This window comes from Mus caroli, chromosome 3 (genome assembly GCF_900094665.2).
Source record: "Mus caroli chromosome 3, CAROLI_EIJ_v1.1, whole genome shotgun sequence".
NCBI classification, from domain to species: Eukaryota; Metazoa; Chordata; class Mammalia; order Rodentia; family Muridae; genus Mus; species Mus caroli.
In genome coordinates this window covers 98,955,198-98,970,121 of record NC_034572.1, presented here as the reverse complement: position 1 = coordinate 98,970,121, position 14,924 = coordinate 98,955,198, and the positions used below count along the sequence as shown (strand labels likewise).

The following is a 14,924-nucleotide window of genomic DNA, read 5'->3' as shown; positions in this document are numbered from 1 at the left end:
AAAAAAAAAAAAAAGAAAGAGTCTATCTCAAAAACAACAAAACCTGAACAAAAAATTAACTACTGCCGCATACTACAACACATATGGGCATTGTCAATATTATGTAAGATAAAACAAGTAAAGTCTGAAGTACCTACAGCCATTAGTTAGAACCCAGAGCACTGGACACACAACAGCTACAGTGGAAAACTTTATGTAATGAATATTTTACCACAATTACACACTAAAGCCGGGTATGCGAGTACAGGCTTACAGTTCTAGTACTTGGGAAGCGGAAGCAGGAGTCAGAAATGTAAGATCATTCTCCGCTTCACAATAATAAACTCAAAGCCTATCTGAACCACATGAGACACTGAGGGAGGTGGGGAGAGAGAATGAATAGAGTTGCTAAACTAGCTAGTTTTTATTGTCAACTTGACACAGACCAGAGTCATTTGAGAAGAGGAAACCTCAATTGAGGAATTGCTTCCATCACACTGGCTGGCGGGCATGTCTATAAGACACTGTCACATTGCTGACTGACATAGGAGGGCCTAGCCCACTGTGAGTGGTGTCACTCCTGGGTAGGTGGCTCTCTGCTGTGTGATAAAGCAAGCTGAGCAAGTCAGAGGAAGCAACCCAATAAAATGTTCCTTTTTCTATGGTTTCTGCATGAAGCTCTCGCCTTGAGTTTCTGCTTTGGCTTTCGGCAATGATGAACTGTATGCTGTAAGGTGAAAGAAACCTTTCCTGCTCAAGTTGCTATCGTGTTTATCACAGTGACAGAAAACAAACCAGGACAGTTGCTATCAGTTATTAGAAAAATAATTCATGTTATTCACTTATGAAAACAAAACCAGACCAGTTTTCAATTTTTATCTTTTAAAATATTGTATGTGCATGAATGCTTTGCCTACATGAATATGTGCACATCAGTGTGTGTCTAGTGTCACTGGAGACTGGGAGAGGGCAATGGATTCCCTAGAACTGGACTTAGAGCAGATGCTGGGAACCAAACCAGGTCCTCTCTAGGAGCAACAAATGCTCCATGCCATCACTCCTGTTCCATAACCACATGTCTTTTCTTTCTTTGTATTAGAACAGGACTGCGTGCACAGCTCAGTGATACTGTGATACAGCATGTGCCGTCAGTAGAATTAAGGCTTTAGTTTCAACCTCCCCCACCTCATCACAAAAAGAAACCAAACCAATCCAACCAAACAACTACCCGCAAACAATAACAAACATAAACACATTTTAAAAGCTTATAAACTAAAAGGAATACATTTTCATTTTTCTCATTACAAACTTCAACGTAGCAAATACTTATACAGCTCTTTATTCTGCTTTTCCTAAGTATAACATCAATATACATTAATTTATTTCATCTACAAAATATAATCCCACAAAGATCATTGGAAGCCACACAATCTCATTTTAAAAGATTGCATATGGATACAATGAGTATTAAGACAGAGGTCAGCATGACATGTGGCAAGGAATACTTACTGCCTTCCCATGTACACTGCAGGAGATTCAGAGCACCTTCTATTCGTTTCCAGTGCTGTAGATGAAAGAAAGCATAGGCAATCGCTTCGCTATCTCCTCGCTTCAGAATGTGTTCTGGAGGTAAGATTAAACTTTTCATCTCTAGTAAGTACTGAAAAACAACACATCCATGCCAAGAAATTAAAATTGTGTTAAGGGGAAACATAAACAAAACATTTACTCAAATGTTACAACTTGGTTTAAACACATAAACATTCAACTTGATAAAATGACATGCAGTTCCAACTAAAGATCTGTTTAAAGTACTTGTAATACCTGCAAATCTTCTAAGTAAGAATTGTGCTACAGGTAAAAACAAAGTAACAAACAGCTTATGTAACCTTGCAAACACAAACAGAAAGTAAAACTGAGAGATAATGTGAGAGCAGATACTTTTGAAGAAACAATTAAGTATAAAATCACACAAGACAGTTTCTTGAAAATACTGTGTGTCATCAATTCTGTTTTCTCTTATTCCCATTTTATGGTGGGACACTTAATTGTAAGGGAATCAATTAATATTCACCAAATACAGTATACTCAAACACTAAAAAAACCAAACTCATACAATAATATGAAAAACAGGTTTCTTTTTTTTAAAAGATTTATTTTATTTTATGTATATGAGTACACTGTAGCTGTCTTCAGACACACCAAAAGAAGGCATAAGATCCCATTACAGATGGCGGTGAGCCACCATGTGGTTGCTAGGAATTGAACTCAGGACCTCTGGAAAGGCAATCAGTGCTCTTAACCTCTGAGCCATCTTTCCAGCCCGAAAAACAGGTTTCTTAAGGAAATAATTACCATCAGACTGAGTTTGGGACCTTATAAAAGGATAAGCAATTAATATGTGGGTGGAAATACTAATTTTATCAAGGTTTTAAGACAGTTTTGTTGATATCTAATTCATATAGCATAGAATTAGATTATCTGAAATACAGAATTTAATGTCCTTTTTTTAATATTAAAAAACACGAAGCTGGGCGTGGTAGCGGACGCCTTTAATCCCAGCACTCGGGAGGCAGAGACAGGCAGATTTCTGAGTTCGAGGCCAGCCTGGTCTACAAAGTGAGTTCCAGGACAGCCAGGGCTACACAGAGAAACCCTGTCTCAAAAAAACCAAAAAACAAAAAAACCAAAACAAACCATGGGCATCCATCACCATAGTCAACTTAATACGCTCTCATTTACCTCTGGGGGACACTGAACCTCTGAGATTATTCTCACTCCCATATTTTGAGCCAAACATTAACCTAATTTCTGTCCCCCTAACTGCCGCTTCCATTTTATACAGTTGGAAAAATATATTATCCTAATATTGTTATGATAATATATAATATGATATGTGGAAACTTGTGACTGGTTTCTTTCATTTAGCAGTTTTGAGGTTCACGTAGGTCACAGCACAACTTTAGAGTAAAGTAACATTCCGTCATAAATACACCATGCTTCTTATATAGTCATTGGCTGTTACACATGCATCCTTTCCACTTCTGGGATTGGAACAACAATATGAACCAACCAGTACCCCTGCCCCTCAGAGCTCCCAGGGACTAAACCACCAACCAAAGAGTACATATGAAGGGACTTAAGGTTCCAGACACATATGTAGCAGAGGATGGCCTTGTGGGACATCAATGAGAGAGGCTCTTGGTCTTTTGAAGGCTCGATGCCCCAATGTAGGGGAATGCCAGGACAAGGAATCAGGAGTGGGTGGGTTAGTGAGCAGAAGGAGGCAGGATGGGATGGGGGGGGGGCTTCGGAGGGGAAATGAGAAAACGAGATAAAATCTGAAATGCAAATAAAGAAAATATCTAATAATAAAAAATGAAAAAAAGAATTAGAGTACTGTAACAAATGCTTTAAATCAAGAAAAACTTACATTGTAGCTTGAAGGCAAAATTTTTATAGCTATTATTACTTACAGTACTATTTACTAATGATTTATGACTAATAAAATTTTATTTTCAAGAAAAAAATAATAATATCCTAATAGATATCAATGAGTTTACCTGTATATTAAATAAAAATAAAGACAGAACATAGGAAACTAAAAAAGAAAGAAAGAAAGAAACAAACAAACAAACAATACTGGCCTGGGTACGTAAATCAGTTGGTAGAGTGCTTATCTAGCATGCATGAAGCCTTAGGTTTCATATCTAGCAAACACTAAATACGATGGTGTGGACCTGTAATCCTAATATTCAGGAGGTGGAGGCCAAAGGATTAGAGTCCAAGTTTATCCTTGACTACACTATGAGTTCAAGGCCAAGTGGCATATATGAGAATGTGTCTCAAAAAGAAAACACATATCAGAAAAAGCAAGCAAGAAACAAAAGCAAATGATAATGCTAAATATTTATATAAAAGCTTTGATGTACATGTGTCTATTTCACTTGGGTAAACACTTTGATGTAGTAATGTTGAGATATACAATAACTATACATTGATGGAGTTGATATTTAAAGATGATCAGGATATGGATAATCACGTTGCTGGGGGTGAGCAGCTGTGGGAATAGGAGACATTTAAACCACAGGTATTGTACCAGACAGCACACAGCATCACATATGTAAGACACGGGTGAAGGGCCCACTATAAATTCTTTTTCACATATGGAAGCAAATTTTATCTCATTCCATCCATCCACTCATCCATTCATAGATGGTGTCTTACTATGTAGCCCAGGTTAGCTTCAAACTTGTAAACCTTCTGTTTCAGCCTCTAAAGGGCTAGGATTATAGATACGCACCACCATGCTCAGCTTATCATAAACTCTTGAAGGAAACATTCTAATTTTATAATATATAACAAAAGTGTGGGGCTTGGGTTCAGCTCAGTGGTGAAGAGCTTGCTTGGCATATTCAAGGCTCTGAGCTTAATCTTCAGCATGTCAAAAACCAGAAACACAAAAGCAGATGCTAAAATCAATATAGCCATAGTTATTACATTAACCAAGTTCATGACTTTCATTAAGAAAGAAATAAAGTAGCCTCTGGTGCATCAGATCTAATATCAAGTGGAAGACTTTAAAAAAAAAAACATAAGCATTTAGTTAGCTAAATTTCCTTCTAAGACTGAAGTCTATGCCCTTCCTTTCCAACAGGCTTGGAACTAATAAGCAATTTGCTACTAAATGATATATTACAAAGTCCAAATTCTACATATCTCTCTCTATATATACATATATAGAGAGAGATATAGATATAGATATAATGTAAAGTGTAAAGAGGGTGCCTCAAAAGATTTATTCACACATTGTAAGGTGTATAAGTTATAAAGAACATAGAGAGTTGAAGTTGTAATTTTTAAGCTTTCTTATAAGCAATAAGATCTAGAAAGACTCTTAAAAAAAGTTGTAAGGATTTCCAATCTTAAGCCTTAAGTAATGGATATTACATCCTTGTTGCACTAATGCATCTAGACTGATATTTTCTTCGTTTATGAAGTGCACTTCTCCAGGAATTACTGAGCTTCCTGCCCACCTTTAATTACTCCGACTCTTGATGCTTCTGGCTCCTCAGGTGTAAGAATGCAGTCTGCTCATCAATGTATTTTAGCAGATGTCACAAACTATGAGATTATTTACTAATCCAGTTTGGGGACTTAACGTTTCCCATTCAGTTTCTTAAAAGGAATGCGGCAGAGGTTGTGTCCTGGTCAGGGAAAGCCCATTTGCTGCCTGGCTGGGTTCTCTCCGCAGTGCCCTGGGCCTGTATTCAGAAGGGTAATATTCTTTCTAATCCTCTCTAATCCTGGCCCATTTTTTTTTGAAACACAGTAAAAGATCACTCACACCAGGCAGCTGTGGGAAAATGGACTCCCACTGGCTGACCTCTGACACGGCTCCTTATGCTCCTGACGAGCGCACTAAGAGCTTCTTCAGTAGGAAGCACAGACAGTGGAATCACGGGGGACGGCATCGGAAGGCTAGGTCACAGCTCCAGAGGAGAACTGTTTAATTCTTAAATCAGTTCTCTTTTCATTTAGAATGTGAAAGCTTTAAACAAAGTTTACAACATTAGGTATTTAGTGTGAGTATATGTAGACAAAGATGTTTGGTTAATATTATATCAATTCAATATGTCCAGGAAACACTTTTTGAACAGCAACTATACACCTATATTTTCACTGTCAACTATTCTCAGTGTCAATGCATAGTACATAAATAAATATGACACACTTAATAGAAAATTATAATTCAGAAATTTATATTTTAAAAGTTGATTTGTATTTTGGTTTGATTTGGGGGGGGTCAATATTGGCTCAAGTTAATTATTCATAAAAATTTCCCTTGACTGGGGATTTAGCTCAGTGGTGCTTGCCTACCACACACAAAGCCATAGAATCATTAACCAGTGTCACCAAACAAGCAAAGAATTAAAGTGATACACTGAACCTTTCCTTTTGGTCATGTTTTATTATCATGTTATACCCACCAGCAAAAATCCTTTAATCCTTTTTACTTTTCCCAGAGCACATGTGTGTGTGCATGTTGCAGAATAACTCTTACCGCTGAGCTAAATCCTCGGCCCAAATATCCTTTCCAATTTGACTTTAAAGCAAAACATTTTTTTCAGTTTCTACCAAATTAAATTTGGCTCTTAAAATATAAAGAAAAAAAAAAAAAAAGTACCTGGTGCTAGAGAGTTAGCCCAGGTGTGAAAGCAGTTACTGCTTTTTCAAAGGCCTAGGGTTTGAGTCCCAGCACCCACATGGTAGTTCACAACCATCTGTAACTTCACTTCCTGATAATACAAGGTTTCTTTAGTCTTTGTGGATATCAGGACTGCATATGATGCACATATTTCCATACAGGAAAAACACTCATAAAATAAAAATCAATAAATCTTGTTTTTAATGTACTTAATGGGCCTGGCAGACATCACAATGTAGATCATGTCCTCAACGTGTGCCAGGCCTTGCAAACATGTACTTAAATAAGATGTAACACTATTACAATACTTATTTTATGCTCTCCAGAAATGGCTGTTCAGGAATTTCTGCTATGCAGTGTAGGCTGTAAGTTAACGCACAAGAGAAACTCTATTTTTCCTATTTTCCCACAGTATCCAGCACATTCTACTACCTAAAACTGAAATGAACTGATGTGATCTGATATATACAACAAAATATTTTCAAACTCAGTTTTTACTCAGAGACATTTTGTATATGTGTGTTTGAGCATGTGTGTGTGTGCACATGTGTGGGACTGTGGAGGCTAGAGACCAATACTAGGCGTCTTCTATCACTCCCTATTTGCAAAATTGCTATTTATTGTTGAAGCTACTATTATAATTAAGTGGTGGCAGCAGCAGCAGTCTGTGTGTGCACATGCACACATGCATGCCTGGAGGTCAGAGAGCGACTTGTGGAGTTAGTTTTCTCCTTTCACCTTTCCATGGGCTCTGGGGTTGTCAAGCTTGCACCGTCAGCAAGCACTTTTACCTGCAAGACCACCTCACTGGCCTCATCAACTTAATTTTTTGAGACAGGGTCTTTCACTGAACCTGGAGCTCACTGTTCTGGCTAGATTGTCTGGCCAGGGAGCCCCTTAGACCTGTCTGTCTCTGTTACACGTGACAACCCCCATCCCCTGCCAGGCTGGAGTTACAGACATAAGCCACCACAGTTGGCTTTAACATGGGTGCTGGGGAGAAGAACTCAGGTCTCTGTGGTTGTGCAGGTAGCACTTGACCCAATGAATTATCACCTCAGCCCTGTCAAAGGTATTTTCTAACTCCAGAGAAACAAAACCAAAACAAACAACCAGAAAGAAAGAAAGAAAGAAAGAAAGAAAGAAAGAAAGAAAGAAAGAAAGAAAGAAAGAAAGAAAGCACACGCCACTCTGCTACCTAGACTTTACTTTTATAAGGAGAATAAGGTAAAAAACTGAAAGATGGTTTTATTTCAGTCTCTTTCTGCTTAGAAAAGTACACGTTATATATAAAACCACAGATATTAACAGAGCTATGTAATAAAAAAAAGTTTCATGTTTGAAGAATAAAAGAAAATATAAAGGTAATTATTTCTCCACCTAGATTCTTTTTCATGCATAGAACATGTTTCATTGTGATGCTGGAGACCAAACACAGGACCGTGCACATGTTAATAAGCACATGGTAAGTGAGCTGTGCTCCCAGTTCCTGTATGTACTTACTATACTATCTGTTGGATCAAACTGTTGTGCAACTTACTTCTTAATTCATAGAGTAACACCCCCCACCCCTTTCTGAGACAGGGTTTCTCTGTGCAGCCCCGATTGTCTTAGATGTACACCAGGTTGGCCTCAAACTCAGAGATCTGCTCCTGTCTCCATGTATGTATCACCATCACCCTGCTTCATACAAGAATCTTACATATCTCTCTCTCTGCCCTCTATACAGAACCAACATCTTAATTAATATGTAATTATGCATTAAAATTGAACAATTTAATAATATGTGAAGAAATAACATCATACTAAAATTATACTAATGGCCTTAAAGTTAAAATATATTATTAACTAAAGCTTGTAAAAATTTAAGGAAATGGCTTAAAATGTTAATGTTAATATAATATGTGTGTGTATATATATATATATATATATATATATATATATATATATATATATATACACACACACACATCCCACCCCCCGTATGTATTGTTTTTGGTTTTCAAGACAGTTTCTTGGTGTAGCCCTGGCTGTTCTCTTATTCAGAGTTCTGCCTGACTCTGCCTCCTGAGTGCTGGGCCTAAAGTTGTGCACCACCACCCAGACTGATGTCTAAATTTTTAAAACATAACATAATCTATTTACCAATATTTATTAAGTGCTATATACTAGGTAGAGCACTGACATGAGATAAAGGCTAAGACAAAAGGCTATTTTATTTTTAAGATAGTTTTCTGCAGTGTATGAGAGCTGTTTTTTTTCCTTAATATTTATTTGTTTTGTGTGTGTTTTGTCTGCATGTATATCTGTGTACCACAAACATAATTGGTACCTTCAGAGGGCAGAAGAAAGATCTCTGAAACTAAAGTTATGGATGGTTGTGAGTCGCCATATACATGTGGGAACCACAGCAGGTCTTCTGCAAGAGCAACAAGTGCTCTTAGCTGCTGATCCTTCTCTCTAATCCCCAAGAGGACCTCTTCTTACCAACAGGGAATAGAAGCATTAAAAACAGGCCCCTCTGCCAAAATATGACTAGGGTGCTAAAGGAGCGCCATATTCTATTCATTAGTTTATGCTACTCTGACCAAAACCCTGACAGAAGCAGCCTAAGGGAGCAGAGGTTTACTGCGGCTCATGATTTGGGGATACAGTCCACCATGGAAGAGAGGACGTTATGGCTGAACCATCAGGGTCCATAACGGGAGACATGATGATGTGGTTTGCTCCATTGAAGGGCTGGGAAGAAGAGGGTTCCAGCCAGACACACCATGTCTGCCAGTTAGGCCTCATCTCATGTTCAGAAGGTTCCGTAACTTCCCAAATAGTGTCACTAGCAAGGGAACAAATGTTCAAGCATATAAGCCTGGGAGGAGGTTATTTCACAATCTAACATAGCATTCCTCCCTTGGCCCCTACAGGCTCATGGCCATCTCATAATGAAAACTACATTCATTCCAATTTCAAAAGTCTCCATAGTCTTGTAAGTCTAACACTATTCAAAAGCCCCAAATCTGCTTTAAGACTCAAGACTATGTTTTAAATATGAGGCTATAAAAAAACAAAAACAATTTACAGACTTCCAATAAACAATGGCACAGATGAAACAGTCTTATTCAGGATAGGAGGATAACAAAGAAAAACCAGATGAAAGCAGGACTGACACCCCATAGTAAGTACAAAATATGTTAGTACCATTTCCAGTGCCTACAGTTCATTGTAGCATCGTCTGAATTCCAACACACTTGTGTGGACACTGCTACATGCCTACTATTTGCAGCACACGTGGCCAGTCTCCTGGTCAATCCACCCAGTGCTGCAGCATTCTTTGATAGATATCTCATGTTTCTGCAACCTACACTTCACTTCCACAGCATCACACACTGAGTTCTGAGGGCTTCTCTATGGATCTGACCCTGTTCCATATTGCCTAACTTTGGAGGTTCTCTGGAACCCTGTTACATACTTCACTCTTGTGTCCTGCATGCCTGCAAAAGCAGCAACACAGGGACGATGCCAAGTTTTGTTGCCAGTGTGAGAGGCAGCCTGGAGTCAAACCTGTTAGACCATGGCCACAGAGGCCTCAGCACATCTGTGTGGCTGAACCAGGGGAAACATTTCCCTAGGCAGCTGTTTTCAGCACAGCACACTGAAGTCTCTGTCTTTTCAGGAACTCTTCCTTCTTATTTTCCAAAATGGTCTCCAGTTACCAGGTGGTGGTGGTGCATGCTTTTAATCCTAGCACTTGAGGCAGAAGAGGCGAGATCTCTGAGTTTGAGGTCCAGCCTGGTCTACAGAGTGAGTTCCAGAACAGCCAGAGCTACAAAGAGAAACCCTGTCTCATCTCCAGTCCACACCCTAGACACATTAATGTGTAGGGTCTTGCCCAATACAAAATGTAAAGCCTTTTTTTAAGGTGCTAATTTCTTTAACAATTACAGTGGACACTTTATCCTAACTTTAAGGTCTTGTCTGCAACTTTAAGTTCAAGCTCCTTTCCTACCCAAAATGCATAGTTTTTCATACTTTTCTGTTCTACTCTCTGCTTTCTTCACTGTGACTCTGGAAGAAGCAGTATGTTACAGCCTAACTGTTAATGCTGTCTTAAAATGTCCTCCATCAAACAAATTAGTCCAGTACTTAAAAAAACATTTGTTATTTTTATTTGTATGTGTTTATGTATGTGTGTGCGCGCGCTCGTGCGCGCGCGGTGCGTGTGTGCAAGCACTTGAGTGGAAGTCAGAGGATAATTTGTAGAAATTAGTTCTCTTTCTACCATGTGTGTTCTGGGGATTAAATTCAGGTCATCATATCTGACACCTAGTGTTTTTACCCAGTGAGCCATTTTGTCAGCCTTAGTCTATTACTTAACTCAGTCTCACTCAAAATTTCAGGACATGGGCAGATGGTAGGCAGATATATTGCCAGAAATGTAACATGACTAGTCTTTTAGTTTCAATAGTCCTTATTCCCCGCTGAGAGTTCATGAGTGTATGTAGCCTTTCTTGTCTGCATGTCCAGATACTCTAATCTTCAGAGCTCCTACCAGAACGGGCCACTAAGCTCCACTCACGGCATTGTAAAACATCTCTAGTCCACAGCTCCAGCTTTCCACATTCTTTCTACAGACCAACTGTAAGCACGTGCTCAGGGTTACCACAGCAACAATTCATTGCTGGCATCTTCAATTTTCTTTATTAGTTCATATCACCATGACCAAATACTTGAAAGAAGCAGTTTAATGGAGGGGGTATACTTTTGACTCTCAGTATGACGTCTATAATCTATTACTGTAGGGAAGGCAGAGTGGCTGATATGGCTGGTCCAGTTGAAGCAAGAGATTGAGATATGGCTTGCTACATCTCAGAACAGAAGGAGGGAGCTTGAGCTGAAGACAAAGCCAGCCTAGAACCCTCAAGTCCTATATTGCCATCAAGACCCCATGTCCAAAATGCTCAGTAACCTCCCAATACAGTACCCCCAGCTGGGACCAAGTGCTCACATTTAAATACACAGGCCTGTGGAGATTATTTCACATTTAAACCACAACACAGGCTTCAGCTTAGCAAACTAATAAAGACTCCTTTAAAAATAAGATAGTGTGTGGCTGAGAGCTTAGAGAATGGCAGATGGAGGAGACACTGAATATATGTGCAATGGTAGGGAGATGTAAGACACAGCCCTCCAGGAGCAGGACATGGGATAAGAATCAAAGCAGGTGGTAGGGAGGCTGGATACTGGAATCAAACTGTGAAGAGCCTCCATCACTGTAATACTAAAGGGTCGGTTCTCACCCCATGAACAACAGGGAATGCACACAAGTCTTAAAGTAAAGTGAGATTTGCTAGTTGGGTAGAAAACTGGCAATACGGTAAAGAAGGGCTAATAGCAAGATGATCAGTGGGGAATCTGACTAGCCACCCACACAAGAAATGGTGATAACTGGGCGGGAGAGATGGCTCAGCAGTTGAGAGCACTGACTGCTCTTCCAGAAGTCCTGAGTTTAATTCCCAGCAACCACATGGTGTCTCACAACCATCTGTAATGGGATCTGATGCCCTCTTCCTGTGTGTCTGAAGACAGGGGCAGTGTACTCATATACATAAGATAAATAAATAATTTTTTAGAAAAGAAAGAAATGGTGATGTTTTAGATTACTTCTCTAAGTTTAGAAATTCAAAGAAAATCCTGGGCAATTGTGTGAAATACACTCACTGCCTTTGGGAAGCTGGGGCAGGAAATCCATGAGTCTAGGGCTAACCTTAGACTCTTTAGCATATTCAAGGCCAGCTTAAACTACATAGTGAGATCCTGTGTCGGGAGTGGAGATGGGGTGGGGAGAGGATAGGAATATAAATGTCTGATAATATACAATAAGCAGAAATAATGGTTAATTCCAGAAAAGTAAAGTTAGCTAAATAATGAACTTTTTGTTTTTATTTTAGAAACTTCTGAAATACTTGACATTAAAAAAAAAAAACAACCTTTGCTTCAGTAATAGCTAACTAGCTTCCTTTCTTCTTTTCTTTCTTCCTTTCTTCCTTCCTTTCTTTCTTTCTTTCTTTCTTTCTTTCTTTCTTTCTTTCTTTCTTTCTTCTTTTTCCTTCTTTTTTTCAAGACAAGGTTTCTCTGTATAGTCCTGGCAGTCCTGGAATTCACTTTGTATACCAGGCTGGCCTGGAACTCAGAGATCTGCTTGCCCCTGCCTCCCGAGAGCTTTTTAAAAGCAGAAGTAAAGTGCACACTAGCTGGTGAGAGCCTAGATCTGAAGATTTTTTAAAGGTTATACTATGCTAGTCCTTCAGAAAGGACAGAGGGAAAAGTTAATGTAGGGAAACCAGGCATGGGGGCATTCTATACACTCTGAGGAGGCTGAGGTTAGGACACTGTTGTGAGTTTAAAGCTAGCCTAGTATAGGTACATACTGTATATCCACCATCATCATTATCATCACAAAAGAGAAAGAATGAATGAAAGGGATAATGAAGCCATAAATCAAAATGAAGAAATAAGAAGAAAAAAATACTTTAAAATACATTTTAAAAGTTTAGTTTGAAACCTAATATCTGAAATACTTCTATAGGATGAAAAATTCAAGTCTGAAAATGAGAAGCAAAACAGCATTAAAAGATATCGATTTGGGAATTATCAACAAATAAAATATAGCTGGACAGGAGCCAAAGCCAACATCCAGTATGTGGGTGTGGCTTTCCTGTATGACCTCAGAATAACCCGGCTGTCGTGTAGGGAATGAGAGAAATGCCTGACACCAATCTAGTTTCTATAGATCTCTAGTTCCTTACTTTTCACTACACATATCAAAGTTACAGCCACTCTGAAAGCTATAATTACAGGCATGATGACGCATGGTCAGGCGCTTGCTCTCTGTCCCTCTCCCCCTCTTTTCAGTGCTTGGGGATCGAACCCAGGGCCTTTCTGCATGGATGGTTTCTTTAAAAGTCTAAAACCATTACACTAAAATTCACTTTAATTTTTAACTGCTTTGATCTTTATAATTTATCCTTAGATTACTCTTTTCTATTAGTTTGTAAATCTTACAACAGCTTTTGACCAAAAGCAATATAATTCTGACCTGAAGTAATGATAATGCTTTATAATCTTCCTCTTAAAGGCAGAGGTTAAAGAAAAATCTCTCTGAAGACATCTAAAATTAAGGTGCTTGGCTCTTGATCAGTCATGCACACAAAGAACCAATTTATCTCTGCAATTAAGTGTTCTCAGTGCACATTCTATAAGATCAGACAGGCAGGCTGGGTGCAGTCTGTGAGATCAGACAGGCAGGCTGGGTGCAGTCTGTGAGCGTGCGCTGAGGAGACTGAGCCCAATTCCCAGAGAGAAGGTAAACAGAGCTGCTGTGTGTATTAAAAACAAACAAACAAGACATAATACTTACCATTCTTGGGAGTAGAGAAGGGGAAGGGAGGCTATGGAGGGCATGCTGGAGCAAACTTGGAAAATTCCTTTCTACATCACCCTACAGTGCCAACGATAAGATTCCATAGCCTGCCGCTCCCACTTAGGCCACACGGCACTATAAGGGAAAGGCAACCATCTCACTGTGCTGTAAATTTGGACAGCAGAATTCAACACCACTTCCCAGAATCTCAACTCCATGCTTCTTTGCCTTGTTTGTTTTATATATGCTGCTAATATATATTTAGCCAACAAAATACAAACTAAAGAGGTATAACCTTCTCATTGCATGAAACTCAGAGCATCATACAGGATTCAATTTCTGATCAACCACCAAGGATTTTACTTTGTTCTTTTGTTTTTGACTTTTTTGAGATTGAGTCTTACCATGTAGCTCTGACTGTCTAGAAGTAACAGATAACCAGTTGCCTCTGCCTTCTGTGTGCTGAGATTACAGGAATACACCACCATGCCAGACTCAGAAAGGATTTACTTTCTATGTATAAATATATATTTTTAAAACTTCTCTTGTACTTACAGAAAATTTCAGATGTGGTCTGCTTTCTTGGAAAGATAATTCTAAAAAAACAGCTATATGGGAACATAACTTTTAAAAGCTGTAGATGTCATATTCTTAGATGTGTGCCCAGAACACAGAAATGTATTAAAGATTTTATATTTGTTTTATTGTTATTATTTATTTGCTTTTTGAGATGAGGTTTTATCCCAGACTGGCCGCTCAAACTTGCTATGTTGCTATGGATGACCTTTCAATTGGTGATCAGTGCATTTCAAATTATAGTTTAATAAAGAAAGGTCTGATTCATCAAGGCAATCACCAGGATTGCAGGCATGGGCTGTCACAGGCACAGTTTTTCCTAAGAGTATATTCCTGCTAGGCACTCGAATGACTGAGGTATACCCTCAGCCATATATTGCTTTGGGACAGGGTGTCCATTTACAGCTCAGACAAGCCTCTAATTCAAGATCCTCCTGCCTTGACACCATCATTCCTACCTTCTCAAATGTTCTACTTCTCTCTAACCCCACGGGCTTCTCCAGTAGCACACAAATAAATTGTCCTCAGAGTGTTAACTAGTTGAAACTGGTTAACTGCTAACTCTCTCATTACTATGTTTACTTTGTCCCTTATTGCAAGCAATCCCCAAGCTCTTACATGGTAAAGTGTAAGCACAGAATAATAGTCATGTTTGGAGCTGTGAAGAAAGGATTTAAAGACTGCCATATCCAGGGATCCATCCCTTAATCAGCTTCCAAACGCTGACACCATTGCATACACTAG

At 38.9% G+C, this 14,924-nt stretch overlaps 1 protein-coding gene across 2 annotated transcripts in view; it reads right to left on the bottom strand.

Moving 5' to 3' along the window:
* The window catches only part of St7l (suppression of tumorigenicity 7 like), a 64,028-nt gene that overhangs the window by 7,831 nt on the left and 41,273 nt on the right, over positions 1-14,924 (bottom strand). For both annotated transcript variants that reach the window (XM_021157378.2, XM_029474885.1), the window contains exon 12: positions 1,489-1,639. In XM_021157378.2, the coding sequence (XP_021013037.1) occupies positions 1,489-1,639 (151 nt within the window). The remainder of the gene's footprint in view (positions 1-1,488; positions 1,640-14,924) is intronic.